Source organism: Drosophila erecta, unplaced genomic scaffold (genome assembly GCF_003286155.1).
Source record: "Drosophila erecta strain 14021-0224.00,06,07 unplaced genomic scaffold, DereRS2 tig00000021-arrow-pilon, whole genome shotgun sequence".
Taxonomy (NCBI): Eukaryota; Metazoa; Arthropoda; class Insecta; order Diptera; family Drosophilidae; genus Drosophila; species Drosophila erecta.
Genome location: NW_020825198.1, coordinates 25,133,176 through 25,155,961, shown reverse-complemented (window position 1 = coordinate 25,155,961; position 22,786 = coordinate 25,133,176). Strand labels below are relative to the sequence as shown.

The window sequence follows — 22,786 nt, the reverse complement described above, 5'->3', positions numbered from 1 at the left end:
TTCACGGTTTTTATTTTCTCCATCATAATCAGGGGAAATAGATCCACACCTATCACCATGTCTATTCTGCTTGGCTCGTTGAATCGTGGATCTGCTAGCCTGTAGCCCTTCCACTCTTTGTTGATATCAATATCAAACTTTTTGCTGGGAAGGGCTCTATGGAGTGTTGGTAAAACCAATGCTTCCGTTGATGCTTTGAAGCTGCTTGGAATTTTTGGTTTGATCGTTAGGTGGACACTATTTTTTGATAGTTGAGTAGTCTGGGAGATACCTTCGACCTCTATAGTACTCCTTACTCTGGGAATCCTTAATATTTGTGCTGCTTCCTCTGAAATCAGCGTCTTCTGGGATCCACCGTCAATAAGCGCCCTTAACTCGTTGTAACCACCAGCTTTGTTTTTCACTAAAACAACAGCTGTAGCCAATAGTGTGTCTTGGCCTTGCTTAAGGCTATTGCTGTTGATACTGCGTTTTGTGTCTTCATGCAGAAGGCTGTTGTGTCTTTTGGAGCATCGATTGCATGTAATTTCCTTTCTGCAGTCGATAGCATTATGCTTTCCAAAGCATCTAAAGCACATGTTGTTCTTTTGAACGAATTCTTTTCTTTTTTCGATTGATAGTGCTCTGAATTTGAGACATTTTATCATATCGTGGCCATCCTTAGAGCAAAAGGCACACGATCTAACTTGCACTTTTCTTGTAGCAAGCTGAGCGGTATTTTTGGTAATGGCATTTACTGAGTTGTATTGTTGCTCAATAAACTCCAGTACATCTTGTAAGGACTGTATAGCTCTTGCCTTTTTTACATGCTGTTCATACAGCTGCAAGGCTTCTGGCGAAAATTTCCGCAGCAGAATTTCTGCTAAAATTACGTCAGCAGCGCTTCCTATTTTTCCTTTTTGCTTTATGATGAATATGCTCTCGGTCGCAGTATCCAAAAACTTCCCTAAATTTTTCTCATCGTGGGGCAGCAAGCACTCCAATTCCATTAATTTGTTGAAGTGTTGGGAGAATATTTTTCTGCTATTCTCATAGCGTTTGCAGATAAGCTCCCACGCTGCTGCATAGCTAGCTGCTGATCCCGTTATCAAATGGCTAACCACCATTTGAGCTTCTCCTTTTAAGCAGGCTCTTAAATATCCCAGCTTCCTTGTGTTGCTGAGCTCCTTCCTGCTGTCTATTAGTTCAGAGAACAGCTCGTAAAATGTTGGCCATTCCTTCGCATTTCCATTGAACGTTGGAAGGTCCACTTTTGGGAGTTCTGGCACGTCGCAGTTGGAACTTTTGAACTGTTCCAACTTCATTTGAAGTACCATCTCTAGTGCGGCAACTTCAGATTGCAGAATGTCTGCCTCATCTTGATCAAAGACAGTTCTGTCATACTTGTTTTCAAGCAGTTTCAGTGTGTCCGTCACGTTGGACCAATGACTTTTCATCATAGCCAGCTGCTTGACTAGTTCAATCTCACTTGAACTATCCAGGGTTTCGTAGATTAGGCTCATCTGTTGCCTCACCCTGTCCGCTCTTCTATCCACCAGTTGAACCAGATTATCAACTGGACTGGAGCTCCGAGCTGATGCGCTATCAGATAATTTTGATCCACTTGGTATATTTATTTCTTCAAGTGTTTCTACCTTTAATTGCGACTCCTTGTAGGCCTTGACAGCATCCATAGTTTTAATAAATATTTTATCATTAAAATATTGATGATCGCCAACTCCCAATTTTACCAGCGCATTGTTGTTAGTAGTAAATCGAACTACCAATGCTTCTATTGCTGGTATAGATGCCTTTTCCTTGATTGCTTGCAGTATTTTGTTCTGCAGCTCTCCTTGGTCTTGCATCAATTTCACAGATCTTTCCGACAACATGTTGGGAAAACAATCACTGTGACTTTTTTGTGCTTTCTGCTTATATTCCTTGGCGTGATCCGTTGGAGGATTTTTTGATTGGTCGCCCAGTTGACCTAGCTGTACCTCGACTCACAGCTGATTGATCAGCCAAGGAAAAGCAAGAACACAATGTTTCACCTTTTAGTCCTAGTACTTTAAGGCGTGGTCTTTTATTCTGTGTTTCTTACCACTGGTGGGGGAAAACAACAGAATTTCTCGAAGGACCAAAATGTTCACACTATAAACTAATGCGTACACTTAATGAGTTCAATTCGGGTGTTTGAATCTAACTGACTCGCTACTGCGAGGGCATCGCCTTTTATTCATTCTTACATAGGTTCTTATCATCTAATTATATAATGCAGCGCTTGTAAGACGCTGCAGTCTGCGTTGGACAATGCAGCTGAGGTTTATCTCAAATCTATGTTTGAAGCCTATGACCGCGCTAGTCACCTCCCGCGTGATCATATCTCTTGACACTTCGGCAATAGACCACTGCAACCGTACTTTTCTGTAGTTGCCACTTATGCTGTCCCGTGACATGTTTATTGCAGCCCTTAAATAGAACATATTTATAGATTGTCTACTTATCATGTCTAAACACATGTTTAGACACCTCCCATCCGAGCTCCCGTAGCTTCTGACGAGTCATCAACGAAGTGTGTGGTCTGGCGTTGTCCTGGTGGAACACTACACCCTTCCTGTTGGCCAATTCTGGACGCTTCTGGTCGATCGCCTGCTTCAAGCGGTCCAGTTGTTCGCAGTAGATGGTAGAATTAAGCGTCTGGCCATATGGGAGCAGCTCATAGTGGATGATTCCCTTCCAATCCCACCAAATACACAGCAAAACCTTCCTGGCCGTCAATTCCGGCTTGGCCACTGTTTGGGACGATTCACCGGCCTTCGACCACGACCGTTTCCGCTTGATATTGTCGTATGTGATCCATTTTTCGTCGCCAGTCACCGCTTCAAGAATGGGTCGAGTTCGTTCCGTTTCAGCAGCATATCGCAGGCGTTGATTCGGTCCAGAAGGTTTTTTTGCGTCAAATCATGCGGCACCCAAACATCAAGCTTTTTTTTGTATCCAGCCTTCTGCAGATGGTTTAAAATGGTTTGGTGACTAACTCCCATCTCCTGGGCGATGTCACGAGATGCCACATGCCGGTCTAACTCGATGTATTCCATGATTTGATCGGTATTTGTCGTCACAGGTCTTCCGCCGGCTGGCTTATCCATGGTGTCGTTTTCACCGGCTCTGAATCGTCGAAACCATTCCTCCGCGGTTCGAAGTGAAAGAGTACCATCCCCCAAAACACCATTAAACTCACGGAACGTCTCTCTAGCGGATTTGCCTTTAACGAAGGAAAACTTTAAAATAGCGCGAATTTCGGCGTTAGTGAACTCCATGTTTACACGTCTATAACTGTTGAACGCAATATCCAAACTAATCACATAGCGTCGTTTTGTAGGTTATGTCAAGACCTTTCAAATGATGTATAGTATTGCCAGATACGAGCTCTGTAGCGCTTTGTACATATCCGCGAAATTCAAAAGACAAAAGGGCGGAAGGGAGATATTTGACAACCTTAAATAACAATTAAATACAAAGAAAATAATTTGAAATGCCTTATTGACACAGGATCCACAGTCAACATGATATCCCAAAATATATTTGACCTACCAATCCAAAATACTAATATTCTTATTCAAACCAGCAATGGACCGCTCATAGTTAACAAGAGTATAATCATTCCTTCAAAGATTTTGTTCCCAACACCAAAAGAATTTTTACAGGGTGCGTTATGAAAGTAATGCGCATGGTTTCATTGTCACGTAACTACCTGTCGTAGCACGCTCGGACCTGTCTGAAAATTTGGGGCGGAGTCTCTCCTTTCAACGCGCTCCGTTTCTGGATGTTCGAGTACGATCCAGAATCCAAACGACAGAGCTCCGAGTGGCATTTTTGCCAAGTCGCACACAAAACTTTATGGCGTACCGCTGTTCCAGCGAACGCTCCGTCGCACCGTGACACAACAGAAAAAATGAATTCGCTCTACGACACGTCCTACCACTTCTATTGCTCAGAGCGAACTGAGACCGAGCGCGTTGGAAAGGAGAGACTCCGCCCCAAATTTTCAGACAGGTCCGAGCGTGCTACGACAGGTAGTTACGTGACAATGAAACCATGCGCATTACTTTCATAACGCACCCTGTATTGCACCCTTTCTCTGAAAACTACGGCCTCTTATTAGGAAGAAAACTTTTGGCAGAGGCAAAAGCAACAATTAGTTACCGCGATCAAGTAGTGACTCTTTACAACAACAAATACGAATTAATCGAACGCAAATCAGCACCAGAACAGAGTCACTTTCAAAACGTAAGCATGGCACCTGACACCATGCTCAGACAACCAAGAAATAGTTCACCCATAATAAAATCAGACCTATACAGATTGGAATATCTTAATAATGAAGAAATACAAAGATTGTGTGCACTCCTGCAGCAATAGCATGACATACAATACCACGAGGGTGACAAATTGACATTTACTAATCAAACAAAACATACCATTAATACCAACCACAATCTACCCATTTATTCTAAATTATACAGTTACCCACAGGCTTATGAACAAGAAGTAGAAAGCCAAATACAAGATATGCTAAATCAAGGTATTATATGTACCAGTAACTCACCTTACAACAGCCCCATCTGGGTAGTCCCAAAGAAACAAGATGCATCAGGCAAACAAAAATTCAGAATTGTATAAGACTACCGAAAATTGAATGAAATCACAGTAGGAGACAGACATCCGATCCCAAATATGGACGAAATCTTAGGAAAACTAGGCAGATGCAATTATTTCACAACTATAGACCTGGCAAAGGGTTTTCACCAAATCGAAATGGATCCAGATTCAGTTTCACAGACTGCCTTTTCCACCAAGCACGGTCATTATGAGTATTTACGCATGCAATTCGGATTAAAAAACGCACCAGCCACCTTTCAACGGTGCATGAATGATATCTTGCGACCACTCTTAAATAAACACTGTCTCGTGTACTTGGACGACATAATTGTATTCTCAACATCCCTTGATGAGCACCTACAATCGCTCGAACTGGTTTTCGAAAAACTAGCAAAAGCCAACCTTAAGCTACAGCTTGACAAGTGTGAGTTTCTAAAGCAGGAAACCACATTTCTGGGACATGTCTTAACACCAGACGGCATAAAACCAAACCCTAAACAAATTAAAGCTATTCAAAAATATCCAATTCCCACTAAACCAAATAAAATATAAGCTTTCTTTGGACTGACGGGATACTACCGTAAGTTTTTCCAAATTTTGCAGACATAGCCAAACCTATGACGAAATATTTAAAAAAGAATACGAAAATTGACACTACCAATCCAGAATATGATTCGGCATTCAAAAAATTAAAATATCTAATATCAGAGGACCCAATTCTTAAAGTACCCGATTTTACAAAGAAATTTACATTAACCACAGACGCAAGCGAGGTCGCTTTAGGAGCTGTACTCTCACAAGAGGGACACCCACTTAGTTACATTAGCCGAACGCTTAATGAGCACGAAACTAATTACAGCACAATTGAAAAAGACAAAAACTTTTCGACGTTACCTACTTGGAAAACACTTTGAAATATCCAGTGACAAAACTCAAAACTCAATTCAAAACTCACCCGATGGAGAGTAAGATTATCCGAATTCGATTTTGACATAAAGTATATAAAAGGAAAAGAAAACTGCGTAGCAGACGCCCTGTCCAGAATAAAAATTGAGGAAACATACTTGAGCGAACAAACCCAACATAGTCCAGAGGAAGACAATAGTGACTTAATCTTTATTACAGAAAGACCAATAAACACATTGGTCACAGACAGGTAATATTCTCAAAAGGACCACCAGACATCAAAGTTACTAAATATTTTAAAAAACAAATCCTTCCAGAGAAAAAGCTGAACAATATTTGATAGACCATTTTTGCGATAAGAAGAGTGCGTTGTTCATTGAGAGTGACGCAGATTTCGAAGTCATTCAGGCAGCACACAAACAAACCATAAACACCAAATATACAAAAATCTTACGCAGTTCAATTTTATTGAAAAACATAACCACTTACGCAGAATTTAAAGAATTGATCTTGACTACTCATGAAAAACTTCTACACCCAGGCATACAAAAAACAAATAAACTTTTCGGAGAAACTTACTATTTCCCTAATAGCCAGCTACTTATCTAGAATATAATAAACGAATGCAATATTTGCAATCTGGCAAAAACAGAGCACCGCAGCACAGATATGCCAATGAAAACCACACCCAAACCAGAACATTGCCGCGAAAAATTCATGATAGACATTTATTCATCTGAAGGCAAACATTACGTTAGTTGCATGGACATTTATTCAAAATTTGCCACATTAGAAGAAATAAAAACAAAAGACTGGATAGAATTTAAAAATGCGCTTATGCGTATATTTAACCAGCTTGGCAAACCAAAATTACTAAAGGCAGACAGAGACAGCGCATTTTCCAGTTTGGCCCTAAAGCGATGGCTGGAGAGTGAGGAAGTTGAATTGCAGCTTAACACAACAAAAACTGGTGTAGCGGACATAGAGAGACTACATAAAACAATTAATGAAAAGATTCGCATAATCAAAACATCCGACGACGACGAAACCAAATTAAGTAAAATAGAAACAATACTTAACATATACAATCACAAGACCAAACACGATACCACTGGACAGACCCCTGCACACATATTTCTCTACAGCGGACAACCAATATTAGACACCCAACAAAACAAAGAAAACAAAATGAATAACGACAGAGCAGATTATGAGGTTGACACTTGACACTGAAAAGGACCACTACATAAAGGCAAATTAGAAAACCCATTTAAACCAAACAAAAATGTAGAACAGACAGACTCTGACCATTACAAAATCACTAATAGAAATAGAGTTACTCACTACTACAAAACACATTTCAAAAAGCGAAAGAAAAATAATCAACTTTCAATTTCACAGGCACCTGGCACCTGATAACATTATTGCTTGTGCTGATCACAACGGTCCACGGACAGCAAATTCAAATTAATAATATTGACACCAACCACGGATATCTCCTTTTTTCCGATAAGCCAGTCCAGATACCATCCTCCTTTGAACATCATTGATTGAGAATCAATTTAACTGAAATACACATTGTGGCCGACTATTTTGAGCAAAGGCTACAAACCAATTACCATGCACCCCAGGTCAAATTTTTATACAATAAAATGAAAAGAGAACTAGCCGGAATAACCCTGCAACACAGAAACAAACGGGGACTTATTAACATTGTGGGCTCAGTTTTCAAATACTTGTTTGACACACTCGATGAAAATGATCGAGTAGAAATACAGAAGAAACTTGACATGAACGGCCATAACTCAGTAAAACTATATGAACTCAACGACGCTATACGATTAATAAATGACGGAATGCAAAAGATACAGAATCATGAAAATAACAACAACATCATTAACACTCTTTTATTCGAACTAATGCAGTTCACAGAATACGTAGAAGATTTGGAAATGGCCATGCAGCTTTGCAGACTCGGACTGTTTAACCCCAAATTACTAAACTATGACAAACTTGAGAATGTGAATAGCCAGAATATTTTAAACATCAAAACATCCACTTGGATTAACTACAATGATAACCAATTATTAATCATATCCCACATACCCATTAACTTTTCATTAATAAACACAATTAAAATAATCCCTTACCCAGATTCCAACAGCTATCAGCTAGATTACACAGACACACAATCATATTTTGAAAGAGCAAATAAAATTTACAATGCTGAAAATAAAGAAATAAACAATGAATGTGTCACTAATATTATTAAACACTTAAAACCAATTTGTAATTTTAAGCCAGTGCACACGAAAGAAATAATAAAATACATAGAACCTAACACAATTGTAACTTGGAACTTAACCCAAACCATTCTTAAACAAAATTTCCAAAACCCCATTAATAATATAAAAATAAAAGGAAACAAAATGATAAGAGTAACCCAATGCAAAATAGAAATCGATGGCATAATTTTAAGTGAAAATCTTTTAAAACCAGAAATAGACTTGACACCACTGTACACCCCACTTAATATAACAAAAATAAAAATTGTAAAACATAACGACATCGTTAAAATGATTTCAGAAAACAACATTACACTTTACATACTAATGACCATTGTCATAATTGCACTTATTTTATTGTATTTATATTTAAGATTTGTATCATTTAACCCATTCATGATGCTGTATGCAAAATTCAAAATAAGAAATCAAAATCAAAACACACCACAACAAATAGAAATGGAAGAAGCTCCATTACCCCTACTATATCCATCGATCCCAGCCCAAGTATAGGCTTCCCTTTAAGGGGAGGGTAGTGACGTATTTGCGCCACCCAAACCGGCCAATTTAATTATTTCAAAGAACTATAAACAATAAAGCGCTTAATTGATTCCCATACTGTATGCCATCTGCGCAGTATGCGTTTTAATAAACAATTCTTTGGCAACGGCACTTAGCCGTTCTTGTAAACAAATCCTAAAGCCTGACCCAAGCAGCTTTGCCTGCTCTCAATGAAGCTTCTCCCAAACTTAAGTATCCAAGAGCAACGCTCTCCCAAAATACAATATTCCTAAAATACTGAGGCTTCTCCTCAATCTCACTTGCATTTGATTTTTAGTCTTAAGCTGAATACTGAACAATAAAGATCACAATCCAACCCGATTTGTAATTTCTTTTATTTGACAAAACTTCGGTTACAGCGTTGGTCTTAGTTACTGCAACGGTCCATTTAATAGACTCAAAAGTGAATAAATACACAATTATATAAAAAAGTGAAAAAATATCACATTTTTAAAAAGTGTGGGCGTGACAGTTTTGGGCGGTTTGTGGGCGTGAAAAAAATTATTTTGGTAAATCTGCAGAAATTTAGAAGATATATTCAAAAAATGAAAAAATATCACAACATTTTTTCAATATTAAGGGCGTGACAGTTTTGTGCCGTTTTGTGGGCGTTAAAGTAGGCCTGGCAATATTTGGAAACAAACTTGCGCTACGTCTATGTCTCCGGAAGCTGCATGCTTAATCTCAACATTCTAGCTTTTGTAGTTCCTGAGATCGGGGCATTCTTACGGACAGACGGACATGGCCAGTTAGACTCGGCTATTGATCCTGATCAATAATATACTTTATATGGTCGTAAACGTTTATTTCTTCCTGTTACATACTTTTCAACGAATCTACTACACCCATTTACTCTACGGACAACGGATATAAAAACACAAGCAGCACAATAAGCCAACACAAAAAACCGTATAAGCCAACAAAGAACGTCGAACCCACAACGATCACTACAAAATCACTAATAGGAAAAGAGACCCACGCTTTTATAAAAATCAATTCAAAAAACAAAAGGTAATTAATAAAATTCCCATTCTACAGGCCCCTGGTTCACCATAATAATCATCCTCACATCTCCAAAACTCCTGCCAAACCCAACAATTTCAAATCAACAACATTGATATCGACCATGGATACCTTATTTTCCGGCAAAACCAATCTAAGTCCCTTCAGAATACGAACATCATTGTCTTCGCATAAACAATTCTGATTTAGACAACTTAACCCATTATTTTAACACTAAAATATCGAACTATACTAATAACCCGCAAATTAAACTTTTACACAATAATAATCTAAGAAAACGTAGTGGTATAACCCTACACCAGACAAATAGACAGGAAACTAGGACTGATTAATATAATAGAATCCAACAAGACTCAGTAGCGACGAGTTCAAATTAACAAGAAATAAATGACATGATTCAGCTTATCAACAGTAACATACAAAAGATACAAGAATTTAAAAACGAAAAAGTTACCGAATATACCCATTGCAATGGGAATGCAACTTTCGCGACTAGGACTGTTTAATCCAAAATTACATTATTACGACAAACCAGAAAACGTTGTAATAAAATTAACTTTTCAGCGCCAAATTTTTGTTGGTATAAGCGAACTGCCGTAATATTGCTATATATTTTTGTACACCCCCGTGGGAATGGTCATTGTGTGCTCTATAAACTGAAGCTGATTGTAACTCAAAAGGTATCCAGAGCTTCCAAGCGTCGTTGATAACTTCATTAGAGCTGACACTCAGTAATTTGTAAACATATCCTTCTAATATCAACAACTTATCATATTCCGCAGTGAAACTCATACAGTTCATATAGCGCGAGGACGTTTCTTCTCAACTTGCTAAAACAAAGCGGCCAACAAGTCAAGCGGTCGCTCACCGTACCATATTATCAACTCTTTCTCGCGCTCACTAACGCTCTCTCCGGTAAGTATTGTAGCTACCAGCACTGTCAATTATCGGTCAACCACCAACGCAACACTAGCTTCTACAGCAACAACACTTAAAACACTCACTTCAAAAATCACTTCCGTTATAAATAAAAACAATAACAAAATGTCATCCAGATAAAGGGGAAACAGAGCCCACAGAATAAGGAGATCACAATAAGACGAAAATAGCCACAACGGCACAACTTCATGGAGTATTTTTATACTTTAAGAAAGCGCTTTGTCGCGATCAGCGACTTTAGCCCAAAGCATACTCTCTGGTTATCCGTAAAGGTAAGCAGCATTATAATGCCATAATAAAAGCAAAGGGATAGCCGAACTACGTATCCCCGGGAACACCTAGATACTGGTGTGCGGACTCTGAGAAACTCCCCGATATCATTGATTTTGCAATAACGAAAAGCCTTAGACTTGTCCTTAGACCACTCCCCCTTCATCGTCAATATCCGACATCAGCCCCAAGCAATTGAGAAACTTTACAGGCATACAAACAACAAAACCGCTGATCACCCACCTACTATGCATACCAACTCATTAAGTCTCCCCATCTGCAATTTCTTTAACGCAAATGCAAAACTCGTATATTTCCTGAAACAATGTAAAAAGTTAATAATAACAGGAGAGAACGATATTGTCGTGGCATTTCGATAGACATTGGGAAATAAATAATTAAATGTAAAAAACTTTTAAAATTGTTCAAATGTGTGGGCGAGACAGTATTGGGCGATTTGAAGGCGTTAGAATGAGTGTGGCCAATGAATAATAAAATTAAAAAAAATTAAAATATTTTTTGAAAGTGTGGGCGTGGCAATTTTGGACAGTTTGTGGTCGTTAAATTTGGTGTAGCAAAGAGTTTTTTGCCAAATCGATAAAAATTTACAAGCCTAATAAAAACATTAAGAAAAATCCAATTATTTTCAAAAGGGTGATCGTGGCGAATATTGGCGGTTTGTGGGCGTTAGGATGGGCGTAGCAAAAAGATTTTTGCCAAATCGATAGATTTTAACAAAACTAATTAAAGAATTTAAAAATATCAGCTCAATTTAAATAAGTGTGGGCGTTATTTACGGCTTGTGGTTGTTAGAGTAGGCTATAATTTCTCTACCAAATCGATAGAAATTTACAAATCTAATTAAAAAATATGAAATCATTTTTAAAAAAGTGTGGCCGTTGGATTTTCTGTCGGTTTGTAAGCGTTACGGTGGCGTAGCAAAAAGTTTTTTTTTGCCAAATCGATAGACATTTACAAAGCTAATAAAATAATTTAAAAATATCAAATCATTTTTAATAGGTGGGGGCGTGGCTATTAGAGTAGGGGTGGTTTCCTAACAAATCAACAGAAATTACAACTAAAAAAATTTTATTAAAAATCATATAATTTTCAAGAAGATTGGGTGTGGCATTTTTGGACGGTTTGTGGGCGTGGCAACATCATTTAACAAACTTGCGCTGCGTCTATGTCTCTGGAATCTGCATGCCTAATCTCAGCTTTTACAGTTCCTGAGATGTCGACATTCATACGGACGGATAGACAGACGAACATGGCCAGCTCGACTCTGCTATTGACCCTGATCTATATTTTTCTGAGATACTTTATAGTCATCATACCCTTTTTATCTACGAGTATTGGGTATAAAAACACACACATTGGAAAAAAATGGAAAAAAAAGATTTGGGCATTAGTCGGCGCGTAGTTCAACGGGCTGGATCAATTTAACATATAATACTTAGGGTATTAGGTATTATTATATGATCTCGCTTTAGACAATCATGAAGAGGGGCTGCAATCTGCATTTAATTTTGTACCACTCAGTTATGACCAAAAACCTATGCATTTGTTTGTCGAAACTTGGCTGGGGAAAATCACATTAATTTTCAGTTTTACCAGCTCTTTACTCTCAGCGCTTACTTCAATGTTAAGCTCTGCTAAAGAATTTATTATGAAGGATAATAGCAAGTCCACCATTTGCGAGTTAATTTCGTCTTTAGGGAGTTCTACAATTGTATTCTCAGCGAATTTTTGAATTTCAAAGACATCGTCGCTGAATGATTCGCTATGTTCTTGCTTTCTTTTCATCGATTCTTTGACCTCCATCAGGTCACTTCTGGTCGTGTAAAAAACATTTCCCTAATTGGCGAATAGTAGTCGAAGCTGTAATCCTTTGCTCTGCAATTATTTTATTTATAATTATAAAATTGCCAGAATTTTATTTGATATTGAGGAAGCATACTCGAAAAACCGATTAATGCATTAGTGGTAAGTCTGCACCTCCGGCTGCTTCATCCATTGCGTCGATTTCTCTGTCGGTCAGATTTTTTACTTGCCCTGGATAGTTTTCAAAGGCCTTCTCTGTCAACAGTATCGTATAGTCGGAGAGTGTCTTCGGAGAGCGCTCGCACTTCGGGGTATACGGTTCTACTAACGCGTGACTGATCGGGAAACACTCCCGGTTGTCAGTTGGAATAAGACCTTATCTCCCTTCATTAAGGTGTCCTTTGCTTTACCAAAACACTAGTTACCGCCCGCTAATTTCTGTTACCGAAGGGCAAATAATAATAATATAAAATGTTGGGGTATCGTATGCTATCAATAAGTCTTTCTTCGGTTATAGCCACAAAATTGATATAAAACAATTGACGGGATGTGTTGGTCGTTTAATCAACATGCCTGGCCGACATGCATCAGCTTCGACTTTTTAGAAAGCTTTTACAAAGTTCCTTACTAGAACCAAAGACACTAGAATAATAAGATGCGTAACGCCATACAATTTTTTTGCACACGATTTTTTCGTTCTGGCTTCAGACTCTCTCGAATTTTTGTTCATTTATTATTTCACTTCGGAAGTTTATGGATTTTCAATCTATATTATTTGTACTGGATTGCCACCAAGTAATAAACTCTAATTTTGCATTGCTTTAATTCGAGCCTAAATAATTTCATAAATTACTTTATACTAAAAAATATGTCGTTAGAGAATTCAGCTCGCGACGTGGAAAATATAATATATTTGAAGTTAAAGATTCTTAGGTGCCCTGGTCCTGCCTCAAGAATTCAATTTGCAATAAACAGGTAGCATATGACGTTTGTTAACTATTTAGTATATTTATTAGTACAAAAGTATTAGTATACAAGTAAAAAAATATGCATACTTACACTGGTGACAACCGATTAGCACACCCTATGCTGCTCGTCTTAGAAACTTAATATCAGGAAAACTAAAAAAGCTTTTCAAATAAAAGCTCCCCTTAAAAGAATATATAATTTCACACTAAAATAATAGAATCCTATCTTCTAACTACTACTAACTTTATTAATAACATTTGAAATTAATGTAAACATACATAACATACAAAATTCACTATTATTTTTGCGACAGCCGATTAGCACAGTCACTTGAAAACTTAAAATAACAAAAGAAAATGGGGTCAAACTTCATTCAAATGTTATTTTTTAATATTAATTTAAATATTTTTAACCTATTTTAAAAACAAATTAATAATGGACTCGTGTGTGGATAGCTGCGTTGTCCTGCTGGAACTTCCATTTCAAGGGTCCACAAATATCCTTGATTGCAGGGAAAGCCGTATTCAGTAAGCCTTTGTACGCAATGACATTCATACGGCTGGTAAGAAACTGCAGTTCTATAGTGCCAAAGTATGCTATAGCTCCCCACACCATGACACCACCCGCACGGCTGTGCAATCGATCAAAAGTATGTTCTTCCTTTCTAAACTCTTTTTCATCTGAAAAGACTACACGCTCCCACTCCTTAGTCCATGTCATATTTGATCGACAGAAATTGAGTCGTTGCATCTTTCTAAGTTGGTTTAGAGGTGTTTTTTTTTTTTTTAATATTAGATGCTTTATATGTTCAGCATTCGAAATAACTCTTTGCACAGTCCGAACGCACGCTAGTTTTTTTCTTTATTTTGGCGGCTGAGTCACGGCATCAATTTTCAAATAATATTTTATTAGACCATATTACAACGAAATTGACCAAACCAATAATCAAATTCATTTCTTAGAGAAAAATTGATTTCGGGCCGGAAATCGTCTTCTGGTACAACTAAACGCACATGCACACTTTTTTACTTAATGTTTTCACTCACCCTAGCAAAATAATTATATTTTTAGATTTTTATATTTATATTATTTATTTATATTATATTTTTTTAAGGCGAGCGGGGAGAGAGTAATTATTGCCGCCCCCAAAAAAGTGGCTGCATAGTGCAAAACCAATGTATGACCGATATGCATCTTATTATTCTAGTGTCTTTGCTAGAACTGACCCACCCAAACAGTGGGCTAAGGAACTTTTTGTTCCTTCGGAACTAGCTGATCTAAAACCAGTGTTTTCCCAAAACCCCCTGCCGCCAGTAGACGGAAAATCAAGCTGTTTGACCGATACATTCGGACTCCACAGCCTGCTGTTATTTGACCGATTCGTTTGCGTCGCGAGCCTCACCTACTACTAGGCTACGTCGCTCAAGAAGTCATAGAAGAAAAAAAGTTTTGAACATATCAAACAACAAAGCTTATTTGGCCTATCAGGTTGGCAGCGTTGGCTTTACGTTTTTCGGTTAGTTTCCTCATCCCCTCTGCCAAGGATCGACTTGTCCACTCTCGCAGCAGTCGCGAACTTTAATATAAGGTTGTCAAATATCTCCGACTTTTTGTCTTTTGAATTTCGCGGCTATGTACAAAGCGCTACAGAGCTCGTATCTGGCAATACTATACATAATTTGAAAGGTCTAGACATAACCTAAAAAACGACGCTATGCATGATTAGTTTGGATATTGCGTTCAACAGTTATAGACGTGTAAACATGGAGTTCACTAACGCCGAAATTCGCGCTATTTTAAAGTTTTCCTTCGTTAAAGGCAAATCCGCTAGAGAAACGGTCCGTGAGATTAATGGTGTTTTGGGGGATGGTACTCTATCGCTTCGAACCGCGGAGGAATGGTTTCGACGATTCAGAGCCGGTGAAAACGACACCATGGATAAGCCAGCCGGCGGAAGACCTGTGACGACAAATACCGATCAAATCATGGAATACATCGAGTTAGACCGGCATGTGGCATCTCGTGACATCGCCCAGGAGATGGGAGTTAGTCACCAAACCATTTTAAACCATCTGCAGAAGGCTGGATACAAAAAAAAAGCTTGATGTTTGGGTGCCGCATGATTTGACGCAAAAAAACCTTCTGGACCGAATCAACGCCTGCGATATGCTGCTGAAACGGAACGAACTCGACCCATTCTTGAAGCGGATGGTGACTGGCGGCGAAAAATGGATCACATACGACAATATCAAGCGAAAACGGTCGTGGTCGAAGGCCGGTGAATCGTCCCAAACAGTGGCCAAGCCGGGATTGACGGCCAGGAAGGTTTTGCTGTGTGTTTGGTGGGATTGGAAGGGAATCATCCACTATGAGCTGCTCCCATATGGCCAGACGCTTAATTCTACCATCTACTGCGAACAACTGGACCGCTTGAAGCAGGCGATCGACCAGAAGCGTCCAGAATTGGCCAACAGGATGGGTGTAGTGTTCCACCAGGACAACGCCAGAGCAAACACTCTGTTGATGACTCGTCAGAAGCAACGCCAAGTGATTACCACCTGTTCCTGTCCATGGCGAATGCCCTTGGTGGTGTAAAGTTGAACTCAAAAGAGGCTTGTGAGAAGTGGCTGTCCGAGTTCTACGCAAATAAGGAGGGGGGCTTCTACGAGGGAGGTATTATGAAGTTTCCGTCTAGATGGAAACAGATTATCGAACAAAACGGCGCATATTTGAACTAAATCCGATCACTGTAACACTTTTTATAAAGCATTGAATAAAGAGCAAAAAAGGGGAAGGGAGATATTTGACAACCTATTATCTAACAAGAGAGAACGCTTTAGTCCAGTTCCGTGGTTATCAGATCCCCCCCACATAAAAAAGGAGTGGGCACGGTAAAAATTTTTTGACAAATCGATGTAACTAATAAAAAATATCAAAACAATTTTCAAAAGCGTAGGCGTGGCAGTTTTGTGTAGTTTGTGGACGTTAGAGTGGACTTGTTTGACTTTATTGACTATTTACTTTTTATACGTACAAGCGCTCTCGTACCAGCAATTGTATCTATTAGTTAGTTGGTAACAACACGGATCATTCGACATCGAAATGTAGCGATTCGTGTGCATCCGAAACTTATATTTCAGAAACATGAGGGTTGGCAAGCGATATGCTACGCGCTTAATCCGCTCCGGAAAATCGGTGGCTGTGTGGGTAAATAGATCGGAATGAGAGAAGGGAGTGGTAATAATTCGCGCCTGTCCTGCCCAGAATGGCGGAGTGGTGTGATACCGGCTTGGAGGCGTCCAACGAAGGTATACAAAGCGGTACACTAGCAGAGGCAGGCATATGATCATTATATAAACTAATTAACACATAATATAAGATCGATTAAGTGAAGCAAATATAGGTGAAAACAATTCGGACGTAGCAAGCACGAAGACAAAGTAAAAGTAGATCGAATTTTTTAAATTTTCATTGTATGTCTAATTTTTGTCCAGCTAGATTTTATATTTCATTATCGTTGGTTTTAATTGAGATAAATATAATGAATATGAAAATGAATATTAATATTAAAGTTAAACTTCGGAGGATGCAGCGTCGGTAGAATATTAAAGGCGTAGTTGAGGAGGTACCACCAACGGTGGTAAAGTTTTGTGTGTGTGTACAATATGGGATATTTTAGTTTGTTTCGTTATTTTTTCCTCTCCGGTTGTTACTATTTTTCGACTCATTTCGTGTAATCATCATGATTTACTAGTTGCAGCACGGCTAACTTAACACTTGCGATGCACCAAAATATTTTCCAGCAGCATATTAACGTTAATTACTATATTTGATTCAAACATGTACTTTGCATATCGAAAAGTGAAACAGGTATGTATATAAATATATATAAATAGTAAAGCATTTAGTCTGACGACTTTTACTTACTTACAATTTGGAAAACATCTTAAAAAATCATCGCACAAGATAAATACAAGAGTGCGAGAAATAAATAAAATAAAAAAATCATTCTTTTATATAATATAAGAGTAATCCATGATACCATGGCGGCGGGACCCTACAAAGATTTTAAAATTCAATTGAATTCCACCACAATCGTCACGAAATTACACATTTGAAAATTGTTTTTAAAGCATATAAATACCTTATTATTGTGGGATCTGCAACAATTAGCCGAGCAAAGTCCATAACCTCTTTATCATAAGTAGCAGAGAAAAACAACATTTGGCATTGTGGATTCAGCATTCTGTTAAAAAGTTACAAATATTTTAAAATTGTTATATTTATTTATGTATATTTTAATATTGATTACAAAAAATTAAAAAAAATCAAGAGGTTAAGTCGAGTTTCCCCACTATCAGATACCCTTACTCAGTTAGTGGAATTGCGAACGACAAATTTCAACATTTTCTGAAATATCGGTAGAAATTGGGAAACAAAATAATAAAATAAAAATACATTTAAAATTTTCTACAGTACAGTAAAGTTTTTTATTATCGTTTTCATATCCAAAATAATACAACTTAATGTAGTATAGTATACAAGAGTATCGGGCACGCAGCCGACAGCATTAAAAAAGATCAATTGTAATAGTTAAGATTAACGTAAATCAATCATTGTTGCTTGCTCATTTATTTGCGTATTTGTCGAAGCAACCGTTTGTACATATTCTAATTTTTTACGCTCATCTTTTTACAGAGTGCTTGGAGAGACTATTTTTTATACATACTCCGCCTGCATACAAACGTTTTTTCGCCCTGATTTGGCCCTTTCGCTGTCAAATAAACTACCAGAATATAATTTGAACAATAAGTATATGTATTTCAAGGGCTAATGAAAAATCTCATTGGCTAAAGCTGATTTGATGTGGAAAATAAATGTTTTCCCTTGATTTGTAAAGTAAGATTCACCCAGAACAGCTATTTTTGTTAACGCTTTTGCGAACTTCTGACTGGTTATGCATACATTGCATATGTGTGCGCGCAGGAGTATCGGAAGAAATTGCGGAAAAAATAATAAAAATATAAAAACAATTAAAATGTCTTAATCTTAAATGTCTTTAAATGTCTTATCTTAATAATAGGTTGGCTAATATCTCCCTTCCGCTTTTTTGCTCTTTATTCAATGCTTTATAAAAAGTGTTACAGTGATCGGATTTAGTTCAAATATGCGCCGTTTTGTTCGATAATCTGTTTCCATCTAGACGGCAACTTCATAATACCTCCCTCGTAGAAGCCCCCCTCCTTATTTGCGAAAAACTCGGACAGCCACTTTTCACAAGCCTCTTTTGAGTTCAACTTTACACCACCAAGGGCATTCGCCATGGACAGGAACAGGTGGTAATCACTTGGCGCTATGTCCGGGCTATATGGTGGATGCGATAAAACCTCCCATCCGAGCTCCCGTAGCTTCTGACGAGTCATCAACGAAGTGTGTGGTCTGGCGTTGTCCTGGTGGAACACTACACCCTTCCTGTTGGCCAATTCTGGACGCTTCTGGTCGATCGCCTGCTTCAAGCGGTCCAGTTGTTCGCAGTAGATGGTAGAATTAAGCGTCTGGCCATATGGGAGCAGCTCATAGTGGATGATTCCCTTCGAATCCCACCAAACACACAGCAAAACCTTCCTGGCCGTCAATCCCGGCTTGGCCATGGTTTGGCACGATTCACCGGCCTTCGACCACGACCGTTTTCGCTTGATATTGTCGTATGTGATCCATTTTTCGCCGCCAGTCACCATCCGCTTCAAGAATGGGTCGAGTTCGTTCCGTTTCAGCAGCATATCGCAGGCGTTGATTCGGTCCAGAAGGTTTTTTTGCGTCAAATCATGCGGCACCCAAACATCAAGCTTTTTTTTGTATCCAGCCTTCTGCAGATGGTTTAAAATGGTTTGGTGACTAACTCCCATCTCCTGGGCGATGTCACGAGATGCCACATGCCGGTCTAACTCGATGTATTCCATGATTTGATCGGTATTTGTCGTCACAGGTCTTTCGCCGGCTGGCTTATCCATGGTGTCGTTTTCACCGGCTCTGAATCGTCGAAACCATTCCTCCGCGGTTCGAAGTGATAGAGTACCATCCCCCAAAACACCATTAATCTCACGGAACGTTTCTCTAGCGGATTTGCCTTTAACGAAGGAAAACTTTAAAATAGCGCGAATTTCGGCGTTAGTGAACTCCATGTTTACACGTCTATAACTGTTGAACGCAATATCCAAACTAATCATGCATAGCGTCGTTTTGTAGGTTATGTCAAGACCTTTCAAATTATGTATAGTATTGTCAGCTCTGTAGCGCTTTGTACATAGCCGCGAAATTCAAAAGACAAAAAGGCGGGAGGTAGATATTTGCCAAATTAATATCTTAAAATATCTAAACATTTTTCAATTTGTGGGCGTGGCAGTTTTGGGCGGATTGTGGGCGTGACAACATCATTTAACAAGAATGCCCTGCGTCTATGTCTTTGGAGTCTGCATGCCTAATCGCGAAGTTGATACGGACAGACAGATAGACGGAGATGGCCAGAGTCAGCTATTGATCCTGATCAAAAATATATATACTTTATATATGTAGTCGAAAACGCTTCCTTCTACCTGTTACATACTTTTCAACGAATTTCAGCGAATTTTACTCTACGAGCTATAAGAATTAACATGGTCCTGCTTGGCCGATATGTATTAGCTTTCATTTTTTAAAAAGCTTTAACAAGGTTGCTTACTTGAACTGGCCCACCTAAACAGTGTTAGTGGAACTGGCTGATCTAGAATCAGTGTTTGTTCAAAACCGCCTCCCTTTGTTTGATTAATACATTCGGACTTCACAACCATCACGACTTGACCGATTCGTTTGAGATCCACTACCCACAGTAGCTGACCGATACCCTCGACTCCTCAATAGTTTTTATATTTCCCTGGACGCGAGCCTCACATACTACAAGGCTACGCTTCCAAAGAAGTCATAGAAGCAAAAAAGACTTGGCAAGCAGGTTGGCAGCTTACAAATAAGAATAACCAAATAACAATGCTACTTCAGCATATCTAAGGTCTCATAAATCCCGAAAATTAGTTCGAGTGAAACTCGGTATTTCTTAATTGAATATAAGTCGTGCGCAATATACAGATCAACAGCCGTTGCTTATTTTATTATTTTGCTTGGTTTTGGCCAGTCATCGCAACTAAATGAAGTTGCCTAAGTATTGCAATAAATATTGCAAAGCGGTCATCATAGTTAGAAACAATTTACTATCTTCGTTTGGCACGGTGTTAAATTATGCTTTTATAATTCGACTGGATTTTACCTACAGTCACAAGCGAACGATGAATGTCATTAAACAAGAAACGAGCAGTCTGAAATAGGGATGCATGACCCTAATAAAATATTATGATGAGGCCCATCGGTAGCCTGCATTGCGCATATTTATTTTAGACTTTAACCAAGCTTTTATTATTTATAAAAACACGGACTTTACCAGGTAACATAAGGCTCAAATACACTCTAGCCCGCGTAATACCAGAAAATATAATAATGACGATGCCCTAGAGCTCATGGATGTCGACCCCTCATTTTTAAAGAAGTTACATCCGACTCAACCGGAGTATCAGAACAGCAGGCCACGGAGTTCTGAGCGGAAGGGCGCTGTTAGAAATCAGCAAAGACTCCAAAAATGGGCAAGCTCGCTAATGAAATAGTGCAAAACTGTAACATACCAGAAAGCTAAATACGATAGGCATCCCAGAAGACAAATTTTCTCTCTCTTTCTCAATAAGCAAAAAAACTTCATATCGACAGTTACGTACGCCCTATTTGTAAATTCATAAGACTTTCAATATTCGCACACAAAAACAGCCAAAATCTAAAGCAGGGGAAGGCGTACAACCATTTCGTGCTATACGGAATGCAACCCAGAAAATGCCAATCGACCCCACGGCAATTCTACACCAGTAACGGGCATAGTTCATAGGGTATTGACTCCCAAATCAGGGGAAATATGAAATATGACTCCTAGGTGGGAACACTTGGCCTATCAGACCGATGACCAGAGTAGCTAAGAAAAAGCTCTGAGCCGGAAGTTCTTTCTTCTCCCGGGAGGTGTCATACTCGGGAGAAGACCGTCTGAAGACAAGGCAAAGATTGCTGTCCAAATTGAGAGGTCTCGATCTCGTAGTCAAGAAGTCCAGAGAACCCGGAGAGGAAATCTTCGCTCCAATCCTGCACAAAGTTACAGGATTCTGGACTGGCAAGACAATTGGCGGGCCAAATGATACCTCATCAAGGAAGATCCAATCCATTCGAGCCAACCGACTGGAAGTCAAGCGGGCGTCTTGCGAAGAAAGACCGGCAGTTCAAAACAACACACAAGAAATGTCAAGATGGGCGACAGGGAGTCCAAGACTTCCGACAATACAGCCAATGTGATCAACACCGTGGAAGTAATCGACCACAAAGACGAGATCCTAAGCGTACAGCGTACCCTACAATTTCATCGCGGTATTGTTGGTGTTTATGGCGATATTCAGATTAGTAAAGGCCTACAAGCGGTCAGTGCAGCAGCGTAGTGCCGATAACTATACATTGGAAATGATTGTGTCCAGCATTCCGCAGGCTCAATAAGTGCATCGGTACCGCGCTTGACCTTGGACTTAAGCCGGCCAAGGGCGCAGAGATCGAACGGTAACGGGACAGCGCAACGTCATACGTGCAAGAAGATAATCGGGCAGAGTACGGGCGCAGTCCGCGGCCGCGCGACAGACAGTCAGTCAGAATACGCGAAGAGCTATACCCGGGAGTCGACAGAAGATCCGCGAGTGAGAGAAAGTGATAGACTCGCACCCGTCGACATGTTAACGATCAGTAAGAACGCAAAGTGATAAAACCTGGCACGGTCAGAAGAGACAGTGAAGTCATTGGTCGGCATAGGTGGTTCGGGGAAGGGCGTTGGGCTTTATCCACGGACGAGGCACCTCCCCACCATAACACCCTAAGCCCATTCGAGCCGGCACGGGTAAACTGTCGAGAACAAGGGAAGGACGACGAAAGAGCGACGCCGCGCAGCCGACGGCGATGACTGTAGGAGTCTATCGTTGAAATAGTCTGTCAATGAAGCTGTTCGAATCTAAAACTCTGTCTTCTTATTGATCGGGCAATCACACAAATCATAAATTTGGTGGGAGGAACAAACCAATTCTCTGAGCTAGCCGTTGCAATTCGTAGCGAGCAGAAATGAGAAAAACAGTTCGTTACACGTTCTTTTTTGTTTACTCTACAAATTATTGGTGCGCGAATATATGTGTATTTATAATCTCATCAGCATGCAGATTATGTATTTCCTTACAGTCCAGATGTCCTCCAGTTAAGTGGCTCCGGCAGAT

General features: G+C 39.3%; 1 protein-coding gene across 9 annotated transcripts in view; it reads right to left on the bottom strand.

Annotated features, from left to right (window-relative positions):
• Positions 1-22,786, bottom strand: part of LOC6544880 (DEAD-box helicase Dbp80) — an 83,787-nt gene that overhangs the window by 36,665 nt on the left and 24,336 nt on the right. For 6 of the 9 annotated variants that reach the window (XM_001973804.3, XM_026976433.1, XM_026976439.1 and 3 more), the window contains one exon: positions 17,563-17,664. The exons of 1 other annotated variant lie outside the window; for it this stretch is intronic. In XM_001973804.3, the coding sequence (XP_001973840.2) occupies positions 17,563-17,664 (102 nt within the window). Of the gene's footprint in view, positions 1-17,420; positions 17,476-17,562; positions 17,665-18,233; positions 18,370-22,786 lie in introns of those variants that run through there. 2 more of the 9 variants (XM_026976436.1, XM_026976437.1) reach the window with 2 other exon arrangements.